General features: G+C 42.0%; 1 protein-coding gene across 5 annotated transcripts; it reads left to right on the top strand.

Moving 5' to 3' along the window:
- Positions 1 to 6,925: 6,925 nt before the first annotated feature.
- On the top strand, positions 6,926 to 22,508 carry NFIL3 (nuclear factor, interleukin 3 regulated). Of its 5 annotated transcripts, none has more exons than XM_076363188.1 (4): positions 7,584 to 7,747; positions 15,421 to 15,626; positions 15,747 to 15,926; positions 18,478 to 22,508. In XM_076363188.1, exon 4 carries the CDS (start codon positions 18,667 to 18,669, stop codon positions 20,041 to 20,043), a length of 1,377 nt encoding a protein of 458 aa, XP_076219303.1. In that variant the 5' UTR covers positions 7,584 to 7,747; positions 15,421 to 15,626; positions 15,747 to 15,926; positions 18,478 to 18,666; the 3' UTR covers positions 20,044 to 22,508. The 5 variants fall into 5 exon arrangements, with proteins under 5 accessions (XP_076219305.1, XP_076219303.1, XP_076219304.1 ...); XM_076363189.1 differs by having other exon boundaries at positions 15,732 to 15,926; XM_076363187.1 differs by lacking the exon at positions 15,421 to 15,626.
- The last annotated feature ends 403 nt before the right edge of the window (positions 22,509 to 22,911 follow it).

Raw genomic sequence — 22,911 nt, 5'->3', positions numbered from 1 at the left:
GCAAAACTATGTAAAGCTAGCTTGCCACTAACACTGCAGGCTTTTTGAACCATTACTTGACTTATTGCATTATTTCAAACCTTTGCCCTGTGTTTCAGACAGCTAAATGTAAAAGCAGGATTACACTCAAGCTTAACATTTTCCTGTGTTGCTATGACTTGTGTTAGCAGCAGCTCTGAAGTCGTAAATGAATTAATTTTTCTGGAGAGAAGATACTTGTAAGTCTTTAAGTGTTGCAACCACATAGGTATATGGAACACTAAACCAGGATTTCCTTTTTGCTGGTTCCAGTTTAATTTCACAATAGACTTTATCCATGTCTACCTGTTCTAACATAAGAGATTTTTACTGAATATTATTGAGGGATTGGTGTTTATGCATGAAGAACAAGAGTATGGTAGTCGAAATAGATTAACACACCAGACTTCCATCTCCTATCTAAAAGAAAGGCACAGGCATTAACAGATAAGCTACCTCTGAAATAGCTTTGTTTACAGACTGCTGAGCCTTACTGGCTTTGTTGGACTACATATTCTCCAACCCCACTCTCTTACTACATTCAGATCTTTTTTGCATTTGCCATCTGTTTCTTGCATGAAACACAATGAAGAAAACTATGTATACATTATTGTGCAAGTCTCCATCATACTTATTTTTAGAGAACTATTTTTGAGCTAGCTAATAAGTAGTTTTTTGCATGTGGTGCTCTATGAGGGAATCAGGGTGGTTCAGGACAGAATGAATACAACATGTTTGCACAAATCCACGATGACTATCTATTTATCCCATGTAACACAGGATGTTCTTCAGGGTTGGGTCCAGCCCGCTCAATGCATAAACTGTCCTTGAAGTAAGTAGTGAAACACAGATACCCTTCTCCCACGGTGAATGTCCTGATGGCTACACTATAAAAGGCAAGCTCACTTTTGCTCTTTGTGTCTGCTCTGATGAATTTTTAACTCTTTTTCTGCATATTAGACCACTTTCTACCTACCCTCCTGGATGCCAATTTTAGAACTCTGCAGTCCAAGGGTTAGGAAGCCACCAATGCAACAGGGGTTTATACCAGTAGTGGTTGGTAGAGATTTTTCCAAATGTCTATCAGACAAAGCCCTGCTCTGGACTTGAGCAGAAGAGGTCCCAGTTTCCCACATCTCTAGGTCCCAGTTGGACTCATCTGCAAGAAGGGCACCTCCCTGCTGCATGCACAGGAAGAAAAACTTTAGTCATCTGAACATGTTAAGGGTGAAAAGGAATGATGGCAATGGTATTCTAGTCCTCCAAGGTTACCAAGTAGCTGAGCAGAGAATTTCAGAAGCAAAAGTTTGAACTAAGCCATCTGCCTGACTTTAAACGATGAAGTCCATGCAACAGCGGCTGTTGAACAACCAGAAGCATGCTTTCAGTGATCCCTGCTAAGGGTGTTTTCCAGACTCTCTACAGTCCTTTAGAGCGAGGGTCTAAGGCGCCATTCTCCATTCTCTCACAAGGCTATAATTAGCCTGCCCAGTGCTTGCACAGCTTTAACATACAATAACCATAAAACAGTAGCACAGACATCCCCTGCACAGAACAAAGGCTTCTTCTTGTCTTTCTGCTAATCACTGCTGTGTGACAAACTTTTTATAGCTCTTGATGTCTTTAAGTTTACTACTCAATTTTCACTTCAATAGAACACATTTCCAACTATTTTGCAAAGCATAGTGGCTTCAACAAATGACTCACTGATAATTACTGTCATAGGAGAGCCAACTGCTCAGTATTTTAATACGCATTTTACTATTCTTAGTTGTTATGGTGGCTGTAAAAATCCATCATGCGATGTTTGCTCTCAAGCATCATTCCTCAAAGCACAACGTCATAGAAAAATGTCTGTCCTCAGTGTCTGTCTGCCTTCAGTGGTCAAGCACACTAGACTTCCAAATATTTTGGTGAAAATCAAGTAAGGTACATTTCTTGTACATTTAGTGCTGTCACTTAAGTAAGGATTACTCACAAATGTAAATCATCAAAGTCAGTGGGATGACTAATGTGAACAAAGATTAAATGGCAAGACCAAGTCTCAAATGTATATAAGAAATGACTGCAAAAAAGCATCCCACTGGTTTCTTTACACATCTCTCACCTTGGAGTGTGACAAATGAAGCAGAAAAGTAGGTGACTGGAAAAGTAGCAGTGAATAGTGCTAGGTCACATCTAAAAAACTCTGCCTAAGAGGTTTGATTTTCCCTTGTCTTGGCTCTGCTGGAGACCAGGCAGCGAAGTTCTTGACTTGTATCATCATTTTTGACTAATCTCATTCAGATGACTAACTGAATCAGGCTTGTGTTAACTCTGTCATTTGGGTAACTTTTGTGAAAGACAATTTTACTTTGTTTTGGAGATAAGATTGCTCATATCCATGTGGACAGAAAACTCTCTTAAAGGGAAAATGTGAAAACGTGGGGTTTTTCTGTTTGTTTGCTTGTGTGGTGGGTTTTTTTGCTTCTGTGTCAGAAAGCTTCATTTGCTGGGGCTTTAGACTAGAACCTGTCAGCAATTGCTTCAGTCGCTGTAGACAAGGAGAGCCTCTGGACATGAGGGACTTTTGGGCCCTCTCTAGTAGAAATGGTCTTACTTCTTCTCAAGAAATCATCACTTCTCATCAGAAATTCTCCAAATTATTGGCCTGTCTCATTTAATTGGAATGATTCAAATGTCAGCAGCGAGGCAGCTCTGAGTAACTACACATTTCAAACCTCTCTGGTCCTTGGCAACCTCTGAGCAAGGTGCCATGAAGCTGGAACTTAGGGCACTGCCTGGTGAGCTCGTTTCACCACAGGCTGAAAACAGCTGTTCCCAGTGGCATTGCCATGTGACGTGTCTCCCTCCTGTGCTGTTGGTCATGAGAAATTGCTGATGTCCCTACCTGTGTATCATCTCCCCCTTCCTTTCAAACATGTGTGGGTGTAAGGTGTGCCTTGCCTTCTCAGTCACTGCAGGGTGCCTGCTGCTTTCCTTCTCCAGTACTTTTATGTGATGCACTCCAGATTTCCTACTCATCATGTCTGCTGCTCAGTCATATGTAGAGGGAAGCTAGGACTCATCCTTTTTTTTTTGCAGGGATATTCATAGCACTTCCCGCTTTCTATATACATACCATACACTTCATAAAATGGCACATTTTCACATTCTTGAGGGCTTTCCAGTGGGTTTTTTTCAGTCTAATCTTGAAAATAAATGGTGATACATGTTTCTACTTTCCACAGTATTGGCAGCACTACCTCAGAGTTTCAGTAACGACAGTGTTACATGCATTAACGGCATATGTGTTCATTAATTAAAAGAACGTTTTTGAAAGTACTTCTCCTCTTTGTGTTTGAAATATTCAGGTGAAATCAGATACTTCCTACAGACCTGAAGATACTGCTGTTCTCTAGACTGTCTCTGCAGGGTAACGTGCTAGTGGCTCTGTGGGCAGAATTGCTATCTGTGTCCTAAGAAACAGGATATTTTTGTTTGCTTTTAGACTCACCTAAAATATTTGAACATCATAACCTTCTTACTTTTGTGTTTTACACCGTAGCTCTGCTTGAGAATATGAAAGCCATTCATAGTCATTGAGTTTGCTTTTGCACTTTTGTGTCATGTGAAGGTTATGAATGACCCATCAATCTTAAGTTGGCTGTTGCAGTGCAAAAGTATCATGTAAATTTTCTTTATTTAGTCCATGCACTTCTTGTGCAATTTTTGGTGTTTCTTCACATCTAACAGCTCCAGTAAACATTGCCTCACTTATGTCTGCTTAAGTTACAATGTGAACATCTATTTCTCTTGGGTTTGCTTTTAGCAAGAGTACATTACAGCACAAATATTTTTCCAGTACAGTTTCCACAAAAGTTCCCAGACGCATGGAAATATTTTGATTAATACTTTGAGCTGTAGTCAAATGACTTGCCTTTTTCTTTAATGTATTTTATTTCTGGCTTTGATCTTTATAAAATCACAATATCATCTATTTTATGGAACTTTCACTAGTACTTATCTTGAGCAGGAAGCCTTGGAGGACTTGGTTAGTATTAAACATTTTTGAGTACTGATCACATTAAATATATAAAAAGACTGGTGAATGTAGTTTTCTGTGATTGCATTGCTATGTAGTAAACCTCCTACAGATATAAAGAATCCAATGCAAGGAAACCAAGGATTATAGCAGAAGTCACCATATCTTCAGTTAATTCCAGTGTGTGTATATAGATATATATATATATAAATGTGTGTGTGTGTATATATATAAAATGTGTGTGTACGTATATATAAAAATCACTAAAATATGTTTAATAGATCATAATCTTAAAAAGTGTTTTAGTCTTATTTTGCTCCAAATTATGTATTATTTCAATTATTAAGTTGTACTGCATGTGGACTATAATAAGGGTGAAGAATTAAAACCTTTCCTCTTTGGAGGCATTGGGACTTTTACTGTCGACTTGAACTGATACTGAGTTTCAGGCTGGGTCATACTCAAAGCTTATATTACTGAAAGCCCAAGAGGCGTGGACACAAGTGAATGCAAAGGAGTCAATCAATGTTAGAGATGAGAGACATTACTTTCTGTTATATTTTTGGTAATTACCTCTCAAATGCCCCTTTTCTAGACCCTCCATGTAGTACTATGACTCAGTATAGGCTCAGCAATACTCATTAAGCCAAAATCAGAGGTAGAGTTAAGAGGGTTTAAGTCATGTAGTAATAAATACCGATGTGTCTAAAAGAGTTGAAGTTAATATTGTGCTGTCCAAAAGCAAGTATAAATCTTGCCATCCCAGAGTCAGCTGAGAATGTAGCTAAAGATCTTCGTGACCTACTTCATACCTCTAGTAGGAAAATCGGCACAGGTGGATAATCATAGAAAGATTCTCTTTTTAGAGTTTTCCCGAAAGCCTTAGACTCCCTTTGTGCAGAATGCTAGCTATGGCTTTCATCCGTGCTATTTTTTTCTGCAGGATGAGGAGGAAAAATGACGAATATGCTCCTTCAGCCACATCAGCATTCAGCCCTCTATCTCACCTAACCCTTGGATTTACCAAGCACCCACTGTAAGGTTTGGCGAGTAAGAACAGATTTTGCTGTAGAAGGTTTTGACTCTCCTGACCTCCACAGAGTAAAAGTAATGTGAAATACAGAAATTGTCTTTGTTATGAATCTGGGAGAAAGATCAGGTCTGGTTTTATGGCTGATTATAATTAGTGACAAATATATAAGCAAATAGGCGACCAAACTCCATCTGGAATATTATTTCCAGGACTGTCCACCCACGTAGGAAGGGTATTATTGCCTTGGAGACTTCTTTCTGTATTTCAAGAATCTAAGTTATGAAGGCAGGTTTGAGTTACTGCATTTATTTTTTTCTAGAGATGAGATTTAAAGTTGTTAAAAGTATATGCCCAGGATTCACCACAATATTTGCCATAGTGAAAATATTTCATTTTTCCTTTAAAAAGTTGCCTGATGTTTTGGGATTTACTTTACTTTTTGACAGTCCTGGGGACGCTCAGTGCAATACGCATAGCACAGGACATAATGCGTGCTGCACAAGTTTCCTCACATAGGTCCTCCAGTGTGCCTAAGACCTTAATTAGACCACCAATACTTATGAGCAAGCAGGTCTTCAAGCTCATTGCTAGAGCTCATGCCTGACATTTCCAGTAGCATGCCTAACGTCTTTCTTTGTGCACCCACTGGCAAGAGGAAGCACGGCAAAAAAATTGACCGTGCAGCCCCCAGATGGGGACAACGGTCGAACTCTTGGACGTGGGCTGCTTTTGAGTCCCCTTCCTAGTCATGGTGGGCTCTGTAGTCTGTTACCATTAACAAAGCTCCGCATCCTAGGTATTAGAAACAGGGAGGGGAAGAGGCGAAAATCGATGCGTGTAAAGGTTGTTAGACTTGCATAATAAATAATCTGGGGAGATATATAGAAATGAGTTCAAGGCACTTAGATTTATTGTAGAGGGATGGTATGGGTAAGTGTGATAAAAGATCGAGGGCTGAGATAAACCAAAAAGTATTCAGTGAACTCTTCTGGTGTCTGAATTTGCTGTTAGGTTTGCTTTGCTTCAGAGGGCTATCTCTGTCGACATATAAATACGGGATGACAGAGTAATATAACAGGACTATGTTAGTGAAGGCTGTGCTATTTTGGTAAGAGTGTTTAACAGAATGAAATCAGGAATCATTTATGTTCTGGACCTAGGATTTAATAAAGAAAATTTTCTGTCGTCTCCATAAATTTTACTTGTGAAGGAAAAAAAGAGAGTGACAAACCTTCTGCGAGGAAAAAAATGAGGAAGATACATATCGCACACTTAATCAAACGTGTGTACATTCAAACACACTCTGAGAGGAGAATTGGATTTCTTGCTGGCCATGTGTCATTTTATAAAATGGAGGTTAAACAAGGGTCAAACCAGCATCAGACTTTCTTATTGAATCTCCGCTCTTTGTAATGCCCTGCAGAGAGAAGTAGGGCTTGAAGGTGCGGGAGAGGTGGGACTGCAGGCAGGGCCCCTCGGCCCCCGCGGGGGGATGGCCCCGAGAGGGCGAGGGGCAGCGGGGGCGAGTTTCTCCAAAACGTGTCCCCGCTTTCGAGCAGCATTTCAGCGCTGCCGCCTCAGGGATGAGGGCAGAGATGAAGCGGGCGGAAGAAATGCTGTCAAAATCCTCCACCCTTGACGATCAGTGAAGGCAAGCAGCGGCTGTGCCGCGCAGGGTAAGCCTTGCAGCCCGCGGTACGAAGTGCCAAGAGGCGTACCGGCAGGGAGCACGCCCAGCGCGGAGGCCGGCCACCGTCAGCGGGCTCCTTTCCCCCTTCTATTTTTCTCCTCCCTTTTACGATTATTATTACTATTTTCCGCGAGTCAAAGCCGAAGCGCGATCCACCGGCGGATTACCCGTATGCGTGGCTAGGTGGCAGGTACGTGCCTCAGGAGCACGGCTCCCGGGTCTTGTGCAATTGCTCTGAGACGACAACGCTCCCGCCGGGGCTGAGGGTTTGATTTTTACACGCCATACATATACAATCTGATGACGCCACTCACCAAGGCAGCGGTAAGGCTGCGAGAGCCCCGCCGCGCTCCGTTCCTCCGGCAGCGCGGGCGGCGGCGCTCAGCCCCCACCGCAAACCCCCGCGGAGCCGCCGCCGCCGCCGTTGCCGCCGCCGTTGCCGTTGCCGTTGCCGTTGCCGGGGAGGGGGCGCGGTGCCGCGGCGCTGCGCCCCTGCGGAGGCTGCGCGGGGCGAGCGCCCCCCTGCGCGCTGCCGCGGGGCGCCGCGGCGGTTACGTAAGTGCCGGCGCCCCCCGCGCCGCTCTCCCCCCCTCCCGCCCCCCGCCCCCCGCCCCGCCGGCGGTTATGCAATCGCCAGCACACAGACCTACTGTACCACACACCGCCCCGCGCCCCGCCCCGCCCCGCCCCCGACCGCTCCCATTGGCCGTCCTCCGGCAGCGCCCGGCGCCCATTGGGACGGCGTCGCCGCCAGTCACGGCGCGGCGCGGCTGGCATGCGGGCTATGAGCCCCGCGCCGCGCAGCCCTGACCTACTAACACACATCCCTCCGCGTCGCCGCCGCCGCCGCACGCTCCCGCCCGGCCGCTCCGCTGCTGCCTGCACAGCACAGCGCGGCACGGCACCGCACCACCGGCCGCCTCGCCTCGCCCGCGGCCCGGTGCGGGGCGGGGGATGCTCGGCGCCCCGCGGTGCGCTGCAGGTAGGAATGCGCGCGTACGCGCGGGTGTAAAGTTAGGGTGCCCGCCTGGGCTGCGGCGCCCGCCGCGTCTCGCCTCGCCTCGCCTCGCCTCGCCTCGCCTCGGCTGGGGGCGGTTGTTACATAACGCGAGCCCAGCCGGCTCCGGCTGCCGCCGGGCGGGGAGGGGTCCGCCGGGCGGGCCGGCTCTGCGCGCTGGCGGGCGGCTCGGCGGAGGGGTGGCGGCGCGGGAGGCAGCCCGGGAGATGCCCGCCGAAGGCTTTCCCTCGGGGGGGGAAGGGGGGGTGCTCGTTCCCGGCGTGCCGCACTACGCCCCGTTTCTCCCCACCGCGAGCCCGGGGCAGCGACGCCGGAGCCGCTCTCCCGCGTTGCATAATGTGCCGGCGGGTAGCGGGCAGCCGCGGCGGCCGCCGTGCGGGGCGGAGGGCTGGGTCCCGAGCGCCGGCCGCGCCTCGGCCCCGAAACCACGGGGAGTTGCGTGCCGCCGGGCTGCCGGAGCCTGCCGGCGAGACCCCTCTTTTCGGCTGGCGCTGGGGGGTGTTGCCCGCGGGCAAGCGGGATTAATGGCAGCGGCCCGGCCCCTGTGCCCGCGCCGTGCGGGGCTGCGCTTGCCTCAGCCCTTTTCGTCACTTTTGTCGCTGTTTTTCAGGCGCTGCGGGACCGATCGCATAATAGTTCCTGGAAATGTTGCATTATGTAACCACAGAATTTGCTGGCAGCCAGGCTGGGAAGAGGGAGCTAATTATGCGATTTTATAATCTTGCTACAAAGAAACTAGGACAATCTCGCCCAGAGAAAAAGCCCCCAAAAACCCGTAACTGTAACAGATTTTGTTAAAGAGCGTTTAATAAGGGAAGTAGACAACTGGGTAAGCGCAGAGGCAAGGCGCGCTCGCCGGCTGCGTGCCGGGTGCCTTAAAACGAGATTTGTGTTGGTCTATATTTAGCCCCATCGCATTTTAGCAATTGTGGCTTCATGTGCTATTTCTGGTCTTTTCTCCAGAGCTGTGCGTGTAGACGTTCGAGGCCATTTGCTCGGATTTTTAACTCCACGCCTTCAGAGACGTTTTGATAAGGCTGTATTTTTAGGAAGGCATTTCGCCCAGACGCTGAGCCGTCTCTCCGGTACGGGCTTTCACTTGCCGTTTCTTTAGACAAAAAAAGATTAAAAAAATTAGGGAACGTCTAATTTGAGGGAGGAAGGCGTTTAGGAGATGTCAGCCCCGCCGGAGGAGAGAGGTAGAGCCGTCCCGCCCGTGCCCTGACGGCCGCGGCGGGCGGGGGGCCAGGTGCCGCCGGCCCCCGGGGGCAGCGGAGCAGGGCCCCCGGGGGCAGTCTCCAGCACTGCAAGTAGGTCAGTGTGACAGACCCGGCGGGGAGCGGAGCCGGTACGCGGAGCCCGATCCCGCGCCCACCTTCTCCTCAGGCTTGCGCCGCACGCGGGGGTCGCCGTCTCCCCAGCGGCAGTTGGGAGCCGTTGGTGGCCGTTGGGGCGCGGCGGCCGCGCGCGGCGGCGGGCGAGCGAGGGCTGGGGGCGCTGGCGCTCCCCCTCAGCCCTTTGTTCTGGGCTGGGGCGGCGGCGGCGGCGGCGGGCGGGTGGGGGGGGCGGCGGCGGGCTGATAGCGCGGGGCCGTGCTGAGGGGGGAGCGGGCCGGGCGCCATGCGCCGCCGGTCACGTAGGGGGCCGCCGGGCCAAGCCGGGCAGCCTTTGTGGCTGGCGCGGTGCGGGGCCGAGCCGCGGGGAGGCGACGGACGCCGCCTCCCCGCGGCTCGGCCCCGCGCCCCGCGGACCGTCCCCAACCCCCCGCCCGTCTCCCCCCTTGTCCCACCGTCGCCTGCAGGCAGGGAGCGCCAGACAAAGGCCCTTCCCCCTCTCCCAATCCCCCCCCCCCCCCCCCCTCCCGCGCTGTCGCCTGCGTCCCCGCACCGCGAGAGGGGTACGGTTCGCAGGTAAGCATGAGATAGCCTAACACACTCCCGCGACCCGAGTATTTTCGGCCTTCTCCTTACGTAACGAACAACAACAACAAAAAATGGCCATTGCCCAATTCTGTTATTTTGCCAAGTCACTTCGGCGTTGCAGTGGCAAAAGCTGTGGCTGGACATCCTGTACTCTGGGGTCAGCTTGTGCTATGTCCCCGACAGGAGCATAGCTTGAAAGTTGCTGGTGATAACTTGACTTTCAAGATGAGGTGTTTTTTGTGTGTGACTAAAACAGTCCGCTAAGTAGTTGAAACCAACATCACTGTGCTTGTGTCCAAAACCTCCCAAGTCCAAATTTAGGCTGCAGCCACTGTCTTTATGTTCAGTATACCTACTGTAGGTAGTAGCAGCAAAGTAATTTAAAAATGTGATATTCTTGATAACATGCATAAACTTCTCTGCTACTTGATTGTTGGGGTCAAGTACAGCTTTGATCATGAAGCTGTCTTGGAGTTGTGTTAAAAACAACCCTTTTTTTTTTTTTCTTGTCCTTGTGACTTGAATGACTGCACTCAGTTTCATTGTGTTCGCTCCTGTGTATGTAACCTACTTTGAGTCATCTTTGCCCTCCTCAGTAATTAATTCAATCCAGAGCCTCGTTTAAAATATTGCTATGTGCATCACTTTTACGGTCCTTATTCAATCAAAATGTTGACTTTGATGGGAAACTTGAATGAATAAGGATTCAGGTTTTGGCCCAAAGACCCGATTTAAATCAACAAGTTCAAGGATTACCAAAGAAAGATCCTTAATATCATTGGCACTAATAGTTATTGTTATAAAAGTTCTCACCTTACAGATGCCTCTGACTGTTGAAGTGCTAACACTTTTTAGAATGATCTGCCTCTACTTTCCATTTTTATTTACTTTATATCTTTAACTCATCTTATTCTCCAAAGAACTCTTAACTAGCTTTTAAAATATCCAGCTTCCTGGATTTGACTTCAAAGCCTTAAGTTTCTGCTGTGGGGTTTTTTTTTAAAGGAACTGATCTGAAAGGTGTCAAAAAGCTTAGAGTCTTCCCAGGAGCAACATGAACTTACATGACCTCCTCACAGCTTATCTCATCCTAAGAAGGAACAGTATTTGCCATGATTTGGCCAAAATTTGCAGAACATACGGACATTGTTTCTATTGCAATAAAGTCTAAATAGAGTCTGTGAAAGATATCAGTACCATGCTGCTTTTTTCAATCCTCTATCTTGAAATAAAACTCATAAATAAAATACACCTTTAGCTCATTTTAAATTGACTTATTTTAACAAATAGTTATGCAAACTATCCTTATGCAATAGTTTTTTCCAGACAGCAATCTTGCTGCTGTTATAACATCACTATGATGCAATAATATGAACAATAAAATCCTCTGTTTGAGTCCTATTACACACTGTTAAGCAATGTATCTGACTCATCAGCTTAATTGACTCTTCTAGGTGACCTTGCCATGATCATTACAGCCAGTTATGAGATATAAATGTGCTTAGGATATGTAATAGAAAAAAAATGCAAATAGATGGCCGATTCCTGCAGTCTGTTCTAAAAGAAAATGACAGTTGATTTCCGTGTTACAGTATTTTACAGTGTTTGAAAATAATAATTTAAAAAGTCTTTTTTTTTTTAAACAAGGTATATGTAACTGTCTAATACTGATGCTAAGCGTGACTGTCAAAAGTAAGATTGTGTAAGCCAGGGCATACTTGGACTTGACTCAAAATGTGATAGAAGCAACGTTCTTAAAAACTTGTATTAAAAGGTAGATCTGAAATGAATTATTATTAAGACCCCCTTAGATATCCTGTTGTTTTTCCTAATTCACGTGTTGGATTGATCAATGTCCAAATTAGCATACTATGAGACTGCATTTGGTAACAGATATTAGACAAATCTATCTTCTACCAGAAAGTATGCTTTATTTATGGCAGGGGTTTTTTCTTCCCCTTTCTTGAGTTGCTCCATCTTGGTGTCATTTTCAGTCTGTCCTGATGTATTTGAATAATTAATTGTTTTTTGCCACAGAGGTGGCTGCACAGCAGTTAGCAGTATAGGTGCCAGTGCTGCAAGACCTCCTCTTACGAGCGGAATGCAACCCAGTAAAGAAAATGGGGCTCAGCATGGGCAGTGGTCTTCTTGCCTGGACCATCTCACAGAATCAGAGCTCTAAAGATTGCTACTTCTCTGTTCTGTTTGTAGTGAGTGGTAGATACTGACATTTTACAGGTGGTGTTTGTTTCACATATTTGTACTTGAGTTGTTACATAACAAGATGCATGTTTAGAGCATCAGCTGGGATTAATTGACATAATTCTGCTGCCTTTAAATAGCGCTATATAAGTTTAGGTCAGCTGAAGGTCTGGTCCATGCTTGGCATTTTAAGAACAGACTTCAATAATAGAAAGCCATTTGTTGTCAGAATAATTAACATTTGGCTTTGTGGGTTTTTTTAATGGTTCTTAACTAGGGAAAAGCTGAGATCGTATTTCCAGAACATTGTTACTATTAAGTTATAGCTTTTTGCAGCCTAGCTTTTCCTGCTGTCAAGTAGCTATTGAAATGAGGAGAAGCATACTGTCATAGACTGTACCTTCAGTAACCGTTCTTTCTATTGGGGTTTTATTAAAAATACTGGAAAGTGATGTGATATTTAAAATGGCATGATTTATATACACATACTACATATTATATATATGTAATAAATATTTATGCAAATTATATATACATTTCCTTTGCTTTCCAGTTTTAAAGTTTTTCCTGGCACTTTGAGTAACATTCTTAGATTTTGTTTCCTCCCCTTAAATCAGAGCAGTAAACAGCTTGTTTTGGAAAAATTGAACATATCTGATAGAATCATACTGTCTTCCTAAGGAAATGGAAGAAAATATAGGTCAAATTTGCCCCTGTTAACCTTGACTGACCCTTTTGAGCAACAGCTACTTTTAACATATGTTTCATGCTCTCCAAATAATAATTTTATTTGCATAATTTGTGTAATTTACCTTTGGGAAGCAAGCTGTACCTTAATGAGTTAATTTGTAGTTATTAAGATAAACAGTAACTTAAGTAATTTTCCTAACAATGAAAGCCTTTTGTGAAAATTACATATGACATAAACTTTCTGGGTACAGCTTGGAGGTGGGTAATATGAAGGTGCAATAGTGTTCCAAGTTCCATGATGATCTTACTCATTTTTTTTATATTTGATTGAAAAGTGTCGTAATAAATGATTTTCTGATGTTCCCAATGGACTATATCGTGTAGACATCTCCCATTTTTTTTCTTTCACTAGGATGATCAACATTTTAGCAAAAATGGGTCATCTTGTACATAGCTATCATCATCAGTGTTCCACTGACCTAATTACTCGTTGATCCTGAAACCGGGAGCACTTAAGGTGCCCGTGAAGTTGTAAGAAAAGGGAACTGTGTACACAGGATCAATAGTTCTGCATTGCTCCATGCTGTTGTAATGGATTCATGGTCTCAGAGTGCAACTATATAATGGCAGTAATTGGTGGTAACGTTTGTATTGTAAATGCTTTTCCCCTTTGTGACCATGGATAACCTGTGCATCATAGCATAAAATGCAGTCATCTAGTTTTTTTCCAGAAAGTTTGAAGTTCATGTGCTCTACATTGCCTAGACCCTCTTGCCCACAAATCTATCCTAAGGATAATATTGCTCTTCCAGTGGAGCCAGCATTAAAGCTTTTCTTCAACAGGAGCATAATTTTACTAACGGTGCTAGATACAAGGCAAGAAAAAGTATGTTGAAGGATTTCAGTGGAGGTTGGAATGGGGCCACATCCTCTGTTGGAGGAGATTTCTGAATTATGATAGACCTGAGAGGTGCAGAATTTGATGGCATAATTTTTGTCTGTGAAAAGCAGTAGGGGTAGAGTGGCTCCCAAGTATTTCAGCAGTGTTTAGGCAGGCTGTGTATTCACCACCTAAGCTTAAACTCAGCCTCCTGTTCTGCATGTGCAGTGAGGATGATGTTTTTTCTGTACCTCATAAAAGTCTTGAGACAGATAGCAACTGTTTTTAAAACACTTTGAAGATAAAGTACAAACCATATTCTTCAGTTTTTCAAAGTTTGGAATGCAAACTGGTCATTTTGGTATCTGTGAGCAGGTTCTACACCAGCTCTTTCGGTATGTAGACAGATTTTCAAAATAAATAACCTGTGACAGAATGGTAGCAGTAATATAATTAATGATACCTATGCAAAACATGGACAACAACAACTAAAAATGTGTGCAGACACATACCAATACGAGCTCCTATTGTTTTTCTGCAGTTTGCTGTATAGTAGTGATGGTGATAGAGGCGTGGTTCTTTTTTAAAGCAAGAAGTTGTACTTAGCCATTATTTTCTTCCATTTTTGAAGGACTGAGAGAGAAATTTTTTGGATGCATGGTGATACAAAAGTGAATTGTGATTGAGCATCCAACTGCTAGAAATGGGATTTCATTTAGTTTCATAGAATCACTATCAAAATGTTAGAGCAATAGAATTAAACAATTAGTTATCTCATTCTAGGATATGTTTGAAAAATTATGCTTGGAGATAGCATGAATTATTTTGCTAAATACTACTAATAATACGCAGCTACTCTGTGGGGAAACATACGTACATGGGGAGGCCCACGTGCATTCTCTAAAGCAGAAATGACTTATGTAATTAAATTACACAGAAGAGAGAGAGGAAAGATTGTGGCCCTGTCCTTCAACCTTTTGAAACATTTCAATTATTACAGTGTGAATACACAAATCCCCAGGATCAGATCCTTAATGTACTATTTTGACACGATCAGATCACTTAAGTATTTTTTGAAGTCCATGGATAAATTAACTTTTCATGATTTCTGCATACATAATTTCTTGCTTAAATAGCATGAGTTCTATACAACAGCCTCATTAATATTTGGATCTGGGATTGTATCTTGCTTCTACTGAAGCCAATGGGAAAATTGCTGTGGGAGCAAGACTGGGTCTGTAATTAAGTTAATAGGGTCGAGTGTTATTACATTGTTGAATTGGCACTCAATGCCATTAACATCAACCAACCAAGAAAAAAAAAATCTTTAGCAGTGACTAATGTAAGGAAGTATTAAATGTTGGTTTTATAACACTTTATGAGGGAGTGATAAAGCAATTGAAAAATTAATCATAAGGGAAAATATTGGAATTTGAAATATAGTCAGAGGAATCATTACAGTTCATTAATTTATGTGTAAATACCGATGTTTTCCAGTGGAATTATAAAATGCAAGTGAAGTGAAATGGCTGGTTTCATTGAAGGCATTTTGCCATTATCATCAGATGGAATTTAATTTGTTTACAGACTCAGCACTGGGCTGATCCACATGGAGAAGTATTAATAAACAAGGGCTTTGACTCCTGTTTGTAAAGCAGCAATTCCAGTTACCATGATAAAAGTGCTCAAGGAAGATATGGAAAGAGCTGAAGATTTATTGTTGTTCTGTTAGTTCACTAAAGTAATGGCATTAGAACTAACTACATAAGTAGCAAACCAGTATGACTATGTGAGTGGGTTACATGTCTGTCTGGACAGCTTTACTGATGGACTCTGGCAGAGAGCAAAGTTGAATACTGCATGCAAAAACATGGTCATTTTGATACACACTTAATATTTGCTGTAGACTTGCACGCTACTGACGTTCTGTCTGTTTGTGCCAGGAACAATGTGTACAGGAGGGAGACTGGCCAAAACGGGAGTTATCAGTGCTACAGTGAGCAGATTGTACACTGGAATGGCCCAAACTGCAGAAGTCCCACAGAACAAGGGACAGGAAGTCTGCAGGTTGTTGGGTTGTTAAGTGCAGCTCAGTGCCAGTGTCAGGCTGCAGGAGATTATGTTTGGACATGCTGTTGTGTTTTTACTGGTACGTGGATGGTCATACTGATGAACTATGCCATTAGACTACATTCATTTAGGGAAAAAAAACCTAAACCAACAACTCTTTGCTAATTATTATCATCATCATTAGTAGTATTTTTCCTAGATCACAGTGTTGGACAAACACTGAAGTGGGATCACTTTGAGCTGGAAACCATACAGACAGACACAAAGTCATAGTTCTTATCCTGAAACAGTCTTGTTCAAGACTAAACCTATTGCTTCTATATTGTGTGGAAATGGAAGATTGGAATATAAGAGGAAAAAAAAGTTGTATTAAATCTGTGTAGGTATAGTTTCATTCTTCTAAAGCATGCACAAATCCTATGTTTATAAGTACTTCCTTGCTGTTGCTACTGTTTCAAGTAAGTGTAGATGTTCCAGGGTATATGGCAAATAAATATATAGAAAATAATGATGTATGCCTATTAGTGTCCCTTCTCTAAGAGAATAAATATCTTTATTTGGGTTTGACTGTAGCTCTCTAGTACTGTTAAATTCAGTAAGACCTCTCTATTGGTAAGGCGCTGAAATTTCACAAAAGTTGTTTTGAACCCTTTTGACTTCAGTGAGTGATGGCTGAGATGCATACTAAGAGACAGGTGATGATTTCACAGGTATTCAGTACATGTTATACTGCTTCCTGCTGTGTGCCATAGAAGGTGTATGCATTTTCTCAGAAACACAGAAGTTAATATTACAAGTGAATACAGCGATTTTAGTATATCAAGACAATTACAGATCAATAACTGTGCATTCCCAATGCTACCGGATAATGAAATAAAATCCCAGTATTTTTCTTCTTTTAAGGTAAAGTCGTGTTACAGACACTGAATATTTTACAAATGCCACAAAAATTCAGGTAGTCTTGTCTTTAAAAAAAAAAAAAAATCATAGTTGAACACACAGAATTTAAAAATAAAGTATTGGGTTGCTACTAGATTTAAATTGGTATGCATATTAATTAAACCGTTGATTACATGTCACAGTGAAATGGACAGAACAGCTATACAGCTTCTTCAGCAAATCAAATTATACTGAATGTTTGGACAAACTGATGTTGCTTTGTTGTGGGGCTTATTTTTGTTTTTAAACCTGATCCAGCTCCTATTTAACTTGACAGAACTATTTAACTCCCTTTGACTCCAGTTTTGAATTTTGGATCAGGATCTAACTATGTCATTGCTTGTGTATTGGAGATATATTTCTCCTTTACAAACATGGCAATTTGTGGTGCTGCTTTTGCACTAAAAATTTAGATGCTGTCTTTGGTGTGGCTGGCTTCTAACTCTATTTTCCATTAAGGCTGTATTATCGAAGACAAATAGTTACATGTCAGTAATTAACCACGGATTTTAGGAAATTCTACTTAGCTCTTCTATTAAATGTGTTAATTTTTCATGACAGAAGAGTTGGCATGGTTTGATGGAACAGAACCCAGCTTGAAACCTGAGTCTTTATGACTCTGCTTAATTGTTATTACATCACTCACTCCTCTTTGCCTTCTGGAAAATACAAGAGAAATTGGCAGAATACAATTCATTAATTCTTTTATAACTTTCTCAACTGATAATGTTAAAATTAGTTTCATTAGTCATTGTAAGAACATTCCCAATAAATAGTGACATTAATCTGAAGTGGCTGGGTTTTTTTATTTTGGTTTTTTTTTGTTTGTTATACAGACAAGAATCATTGCTGACTCGATAGTCAGTTCTGTAAAAGCACTTGGCATACTACATTTATTTTACCAGGAGCATGACTGACTGTGGAAAATGAGATATTGAGAAGCTCTATCTCAGATCAAGACCAAATGATCTTATGAGAATAAAGAATTTTGCATGAAGAGGGACTAAATAAAACAAAGGCCAATTTAAATGCAAAGTTCAAATTTAATGATTAAAATGTCTGAAGCTAAAGGTTAAGCTAGTTTTCCTTTGTTAATGGTAAGACTTTTAGATCTAAACTTCCACTTTAATGCAAACACTCTCTTCTAAAGGTGCACATGCCTCAATGGTATTAAACTTACTTTGATGTAATAAGACTATTTTTCAAATGCAAATTATTAATTAAATGTTATTTCTCTAATGTATTTTTCAATACTGATTTTAAAGTTTTCTTTGTAAGAGACAAGAAAAAAATTACGTAATACATTTTTTCCTTGTCAATATTTTTTTAAGTTAGGTGTTTGCCCAAATTATGTGTGTGCATATACTAGTTCGAATTGATATGACTGATCAATAAGGCATTTTAAAACTCCAAGTGTATATAGAGATATATATATGTGTGTATATATATTTTTTTATAGGATGCAAACCCAATAATTAAGTCTTTAATAGCTTTAATGGATAGTGGTGTTATTTTAAGACAATAGAAAGCATTCCAGCTTCTCTAAATCAGCTTACGTTATTTTTAATCCATGAAGGACCCAAATATATAGCATTTCTAAGTCACACACCACAGCTGTTTTCAGAAGAGATGCTTTAATGTGGAAGAACAAGATACTTTCCAGTGCTGCTCATCAACATGCCTGGTGTTCTGCAGTGTTAACTGTTGGAGGTTTAGGTTGGTCAGTGATATCATGGAAAGTTCTGTGACAACGTTACTGTAGGATCAAAACTCAAATATTTTTTTTTATAGTATTTTATTTGTTTTGGAAGCAAATCTGTTACCTAGGTATCATAACGCTTAGACTATCAGTTGTTTCAGTGTTGAGCTGTCTTCATATTACAGCAGGTTTAATGAACCAAATGCTAGTCTAAGCTTTATATCAAAAGGTACTTTAGCACATCCTGAACCAGCAATTCCTAAATAGTAATCAAATTCTCTATTTATTCCAGGTTTTTAAGAAGATTCCCATTGCCTCTGCCAAGAAAATTGGTTCTAGACACTTCTGTCTGAGAATATGAAAGAAAAGGAAGAATGTGTGTGGATTTAAAATTACTGTATTTATCAAGTTGTGGAGTGAGAAGTATTGGGGAAATAGCTTGCTCTGTTGCTCATTGTAGATCTGCTACAAACTGTTTCTGATGCAGCTGAGAAAAATGCAGACCCTTAAAAAGGAACACGGACCTGTTGACGCAGGTAGCAATGTGGACAAAATCATGGTACTTAAGTCTACTTTAGCAGAAGTGTCTGAAGAATTGTCTACAAATGAAGATATATTACTTACTGAAGCAAGTAGTGGAAAAAGCAAATCTTCAGCTTGCCGGAGAAAGCGAGAATTCATTCCAGATGAAAAGAAAGATGCTATGTATTGGGAGAAAAGGCGGAAAAATAATGAAGCTGCCAAAAGATCTCGTGAAAAACGACGACTGAATGACCTTGTCTTAGAGAACAAACTAATTGCACTGGGAGAGGAGAATGCCACTTTGAAGGCGGAGCTGCTTTCGTTGAAGCTAAAGTTTGGTTTAATTAGTTCTGCAGCCTATGCCCAAGAGATACAGAAACTCAGTAGCTCAACAACTGTGTATTTCCAAGACTATCAGAGTTCTAAATCAAATATTAACTCATTTGTAGATGAACATGAACCATCTATAGTTGGTAGCAGTTGTATTTCTGTCATTAAACATTCTCCTCAAAGCTCAATGTCTGATGTGTCTGAAATATCATCCGTAGAGCATACTCAACCAAATCGTATACAAAGCAACTGCAGAAGTCCCGAAAATAAGTTCCAGATCATAAAACAGGAGCCCATGGAACTAGAGAGAGAGCCAAGAGATGACAGAGGTTCATATAAAGCATCCATATATCCAAACTACATGGGAACTACCTTTAATGTGTACTCACATTCTCCTCCTCTCTTGCAAGTTAATAGGTCCTCCAGTAATTCCCCCAGAACGTCAGAAACCGATGATGGTGTAGTTGGAAAGTCATCTGACGGAGAAGATGAACAGCAGGTTCCTAAGGGTCCAATCCATTCCCCAGTTGAACATAAAAATGTTCACGCAACAGTTAAAGTTCCAGAAGTGAATTCTTCAGCTTTGCCTCACAAGCTTCGAATTAAAGCCAAAGCCATGCAAGTTAAAGTGGAAGCGATGGATAATGACTATGATGCAACACAGAAATTGTCATCACCCATTGACATGTCCTCAAAAAGACATTTTGAGCTTGAAAAACATGGTGCACAAAACTTGGTGCATTCTTCTCACACTCCTTTCTCGGTTCAAGTGACTAACATCCAAGACTGGTCACTTAAACCAGAACTCTGGCATCAAAAGGAACTCAATGTAAAAATTCAGAGTGGTTGCAAAACTGGAGTTGTTGAAATAAAAGACAATATCTACAATGTCTCTGAGTCAGAGAACCTGTATTTGAAGCAGGGCATAGCAAACTTATCTGCAGAGGTTGCTTCACTTAAAAGACTTATAACTACACAACAAATCTCTGCATCGGACTCTGGTTAAGTTACTACTGAATAAAGGCTTATTGTTTTAAAGGATGTCATTTGCAGTAGATCAATATGTTTTGTATTATGCTGAATTTTCACTGGACTCGTGATGTCATTTCACTGTAATGTTCACATAATGTCTGACTGGTGTCTTTTTGTGCACAAATTATGAAGACTAGGTTGTGTTATGATCACTATGCCTTGTGTATAGTCAAGTAGCCTGTACAAAGGCTGTATATAGTGAATTTTATTTTCTTTCTGTTCTTCTACTATAAAACGTGCAAGTTACCAGTTACAATAAAATATTGGTGACAAACACAGAACACCTACTCCAGTTCAGTTGATTTTTATGAACTTGTAAATAAGTTGTTAATTAAAAACTGGCTTTTTCTTACACTGTGCTCAACTTCACTTACGTTTTTGGTTTTTACAGCCTAACAACCAAATTACAATTTACAACATGTGTAATCCTTCTGGCCACCTTTTTCCTTAACACGTTTTTTTTAGAAGAGAATAGAAATAAAGTGAATATTTATAAATGAAACAGTACCAATTTATAGCCTTAGCCTTCTTTAACTTATTTATTAGTAGAAGTTAACCAAAAACCACGCAAATTCTAACCCAGTAACTAATATCAACAACCTTTTTTCTCCTTCTATCTCAAATGAGACAGTAATGAGTTTCCTGAATGGTTTATTGTGACGAACCATTTTTTCAATATTATAACTTGGTGTTTTAGATGAAATTAGTTAAGTTGGATTTGTGCATCTGCAAAGTTTTCAGAGCCTTGCAGCGACAGGATTGGACAGCACCACCTTCATCAAGGGAAGGCTTGCGTGTGCAAGGGGTGCAGGCGTGGGAAGAAGTATGCACAAAGGCTGCATAAAAGAGTCTGTCCCTCTTGCACACCGTGGTTCTTTCCACGGCAGACCACGGGCCCCCTGTAGATGAAGGATAAGGCTACTGGATCTGTAAACTCTGAGCTCAACTAGGCAAATATCTACGTAAGGGGCAGGCAATAGTAGTAGCAGAGCTAGAGGAGATCATCTGCTATTTTAGTTCCCAGTGTGGGGCATAATGCAATTGTAAGTATGAAGTAAGTCTTGCCACCAATTTGGCCTTGGTTTCAATGGCTTAGTTAACTGAACTGGAATACCCTGGCTCACTACAGGGCGTTTTGCAAGAACTTCTTAAATGTAAAATAGAGACAATGTGAAGAACCGCACAATCCAGGTACTACTAGCCCCTTACAATTCATGCAGATGATAAGTTCTTCACCTGATGACTGGACAGGGCTACAGTGCTCTTTGTCTTTGAGACGAGCCGTTGAACCATGGAGACTAGAATTGCATCACATATCCTTGGTTTGGCTCACCAAAGTCGTCGATTTTAAAACTAAAAATAATTTATAAATAGAGCATAGACTTGGCAGAGGTTCTTTTCATGGTACTTCCCCCTTCTTTTAACATACTAATAAATCAGACTAACAAATAAGCTTTTTCTGAAAAGGCTTTTTATTAATTGCCATACCGTATAATGAATGGAACCTTTCCATAGACTTAAAATACTAGTTAAGAAAACAATATGTAGGTATTGTTTTTTAAATTCATACTTGACTTGAGTGAGAGGAAGTTTGTCAATTTTTTGGGGATATGAAGAGGAGTCTGAGTCACTCCTGATAGCTCTGAAGCTTGGTCCAGCAGTCAAGGCAATGGCAAAACTCCCTGATGTCAGCGAGGCCAGGATTTGATTCTGTACCTTTTCAGGAGCTGACGATTCACAGTCGTGTTCTGGGAGGACCTTGGCACAGAAATCACTGGTACTTTCTGAGCTTTTTTGAGCCTTCTAACTGCTGTGCTGTATTTGTGGCATTCAGAGTTAATAAACTGTTATTCTTTTTTTCATGCCTTAACAATACAATAGACCCCATAGCAGGGCTCTGTATGTATTTGGTAATTAATATAGATGACATTTCAATGTTACTGAAAATAAGCTCAGGATTATTGCATGAAATGTAAAAATTTGCATTGAATGATGGGGATATGAGACATGAGGCAGTGATTGCTGCTGTCTCTTTGCTTGCTAAGTATCTTCTGTAAGCAACAATAAAATTCTTTAAATATTTTGCATATTATTTATCACATGTAATGTGTTCAAGGAGAGGACTTAAAGCTCTCAGTGTTGCCATCTGTGTAAGCCTAGATCTATTGTTTGTTTTTTTTTTTCCCATTTCTTGTTACAGTTGTTTGTCATAATGGAAGAATGTTGTCCTCTTTCTAGCTCATTATATATTTTGTGTATCTGTTTTGTGCAATTAATACTTAACAGTAACGATGTAGTTAATTTGTTGAAGGATGTCATTGCAAGAAAGTTATAGCATGGAGCTTAGGAGCACAATCAGATGTTATTTATACTCCCTTTATACCTTAGTGTTATGCTTCATTTGAAGAAAGAAATAAATAATTTGTCTTTTGTTCAAAACCAGACCTAATTACAACATGATTTTCTATTATGTTCATTGTCCTAGTCCAACACAGAGGTGTTAGCTGCAGTTGATGACAAATCTTCCTGTGCTGGAGTTACTATTTCTGCAGCTGATAGGTGGGGTCTCTTCCGCAGAGGTGGTGAAGCTGCAGAATGCAGGCGTGTGGGCGGTACATACAAAGCCCCGCCCTTGGGCTACCGTTGCAAACTGGCCAGATGAAACTCTCAACTGCTCGACTGCAGTAACCGTGGTGTAGATGGCCTCCTCACCCAGAGACCCTCAGGCTCCTCACCCATCTTTAGCCTGCTTTCCTTCAGGACACGGTACCGGGAAAGACGGAGAGTCACACTGACTGGGGCGGGGCGGGGGGGGAATGGGGTGGGACTCTGCTCCCCTGCT

Source organism: Aptenodytes patagonicus, chromosome Z (assembly GCF_965638725.1).
Source record: "Aptenodytes patagonicus chromosome Z, bAptPat1.pri.cur, whole genome shotgun sequence".
Taxonomy (NCBI): Eukaryota; Metazoa; Chordata; class Aves; order Sphenisciformes; family Spheniscidae; genus Aptenodytes; species Aptenodytes patagonicus.
Note: the sequence above shows the minus strand (reverse complement) of the source record. Positions and strands in the feature narration are given on the sequence as shown.

Excerpts from the sequence above, each read along its gene's own strand:
- NFIL3 (XM_076363190.1), top strand. The coding sequence starts at position 18,667 with ATGCAGCTGAGAAAAATGCAGACCCTTAAAAAGGAACACGGACCTGTT.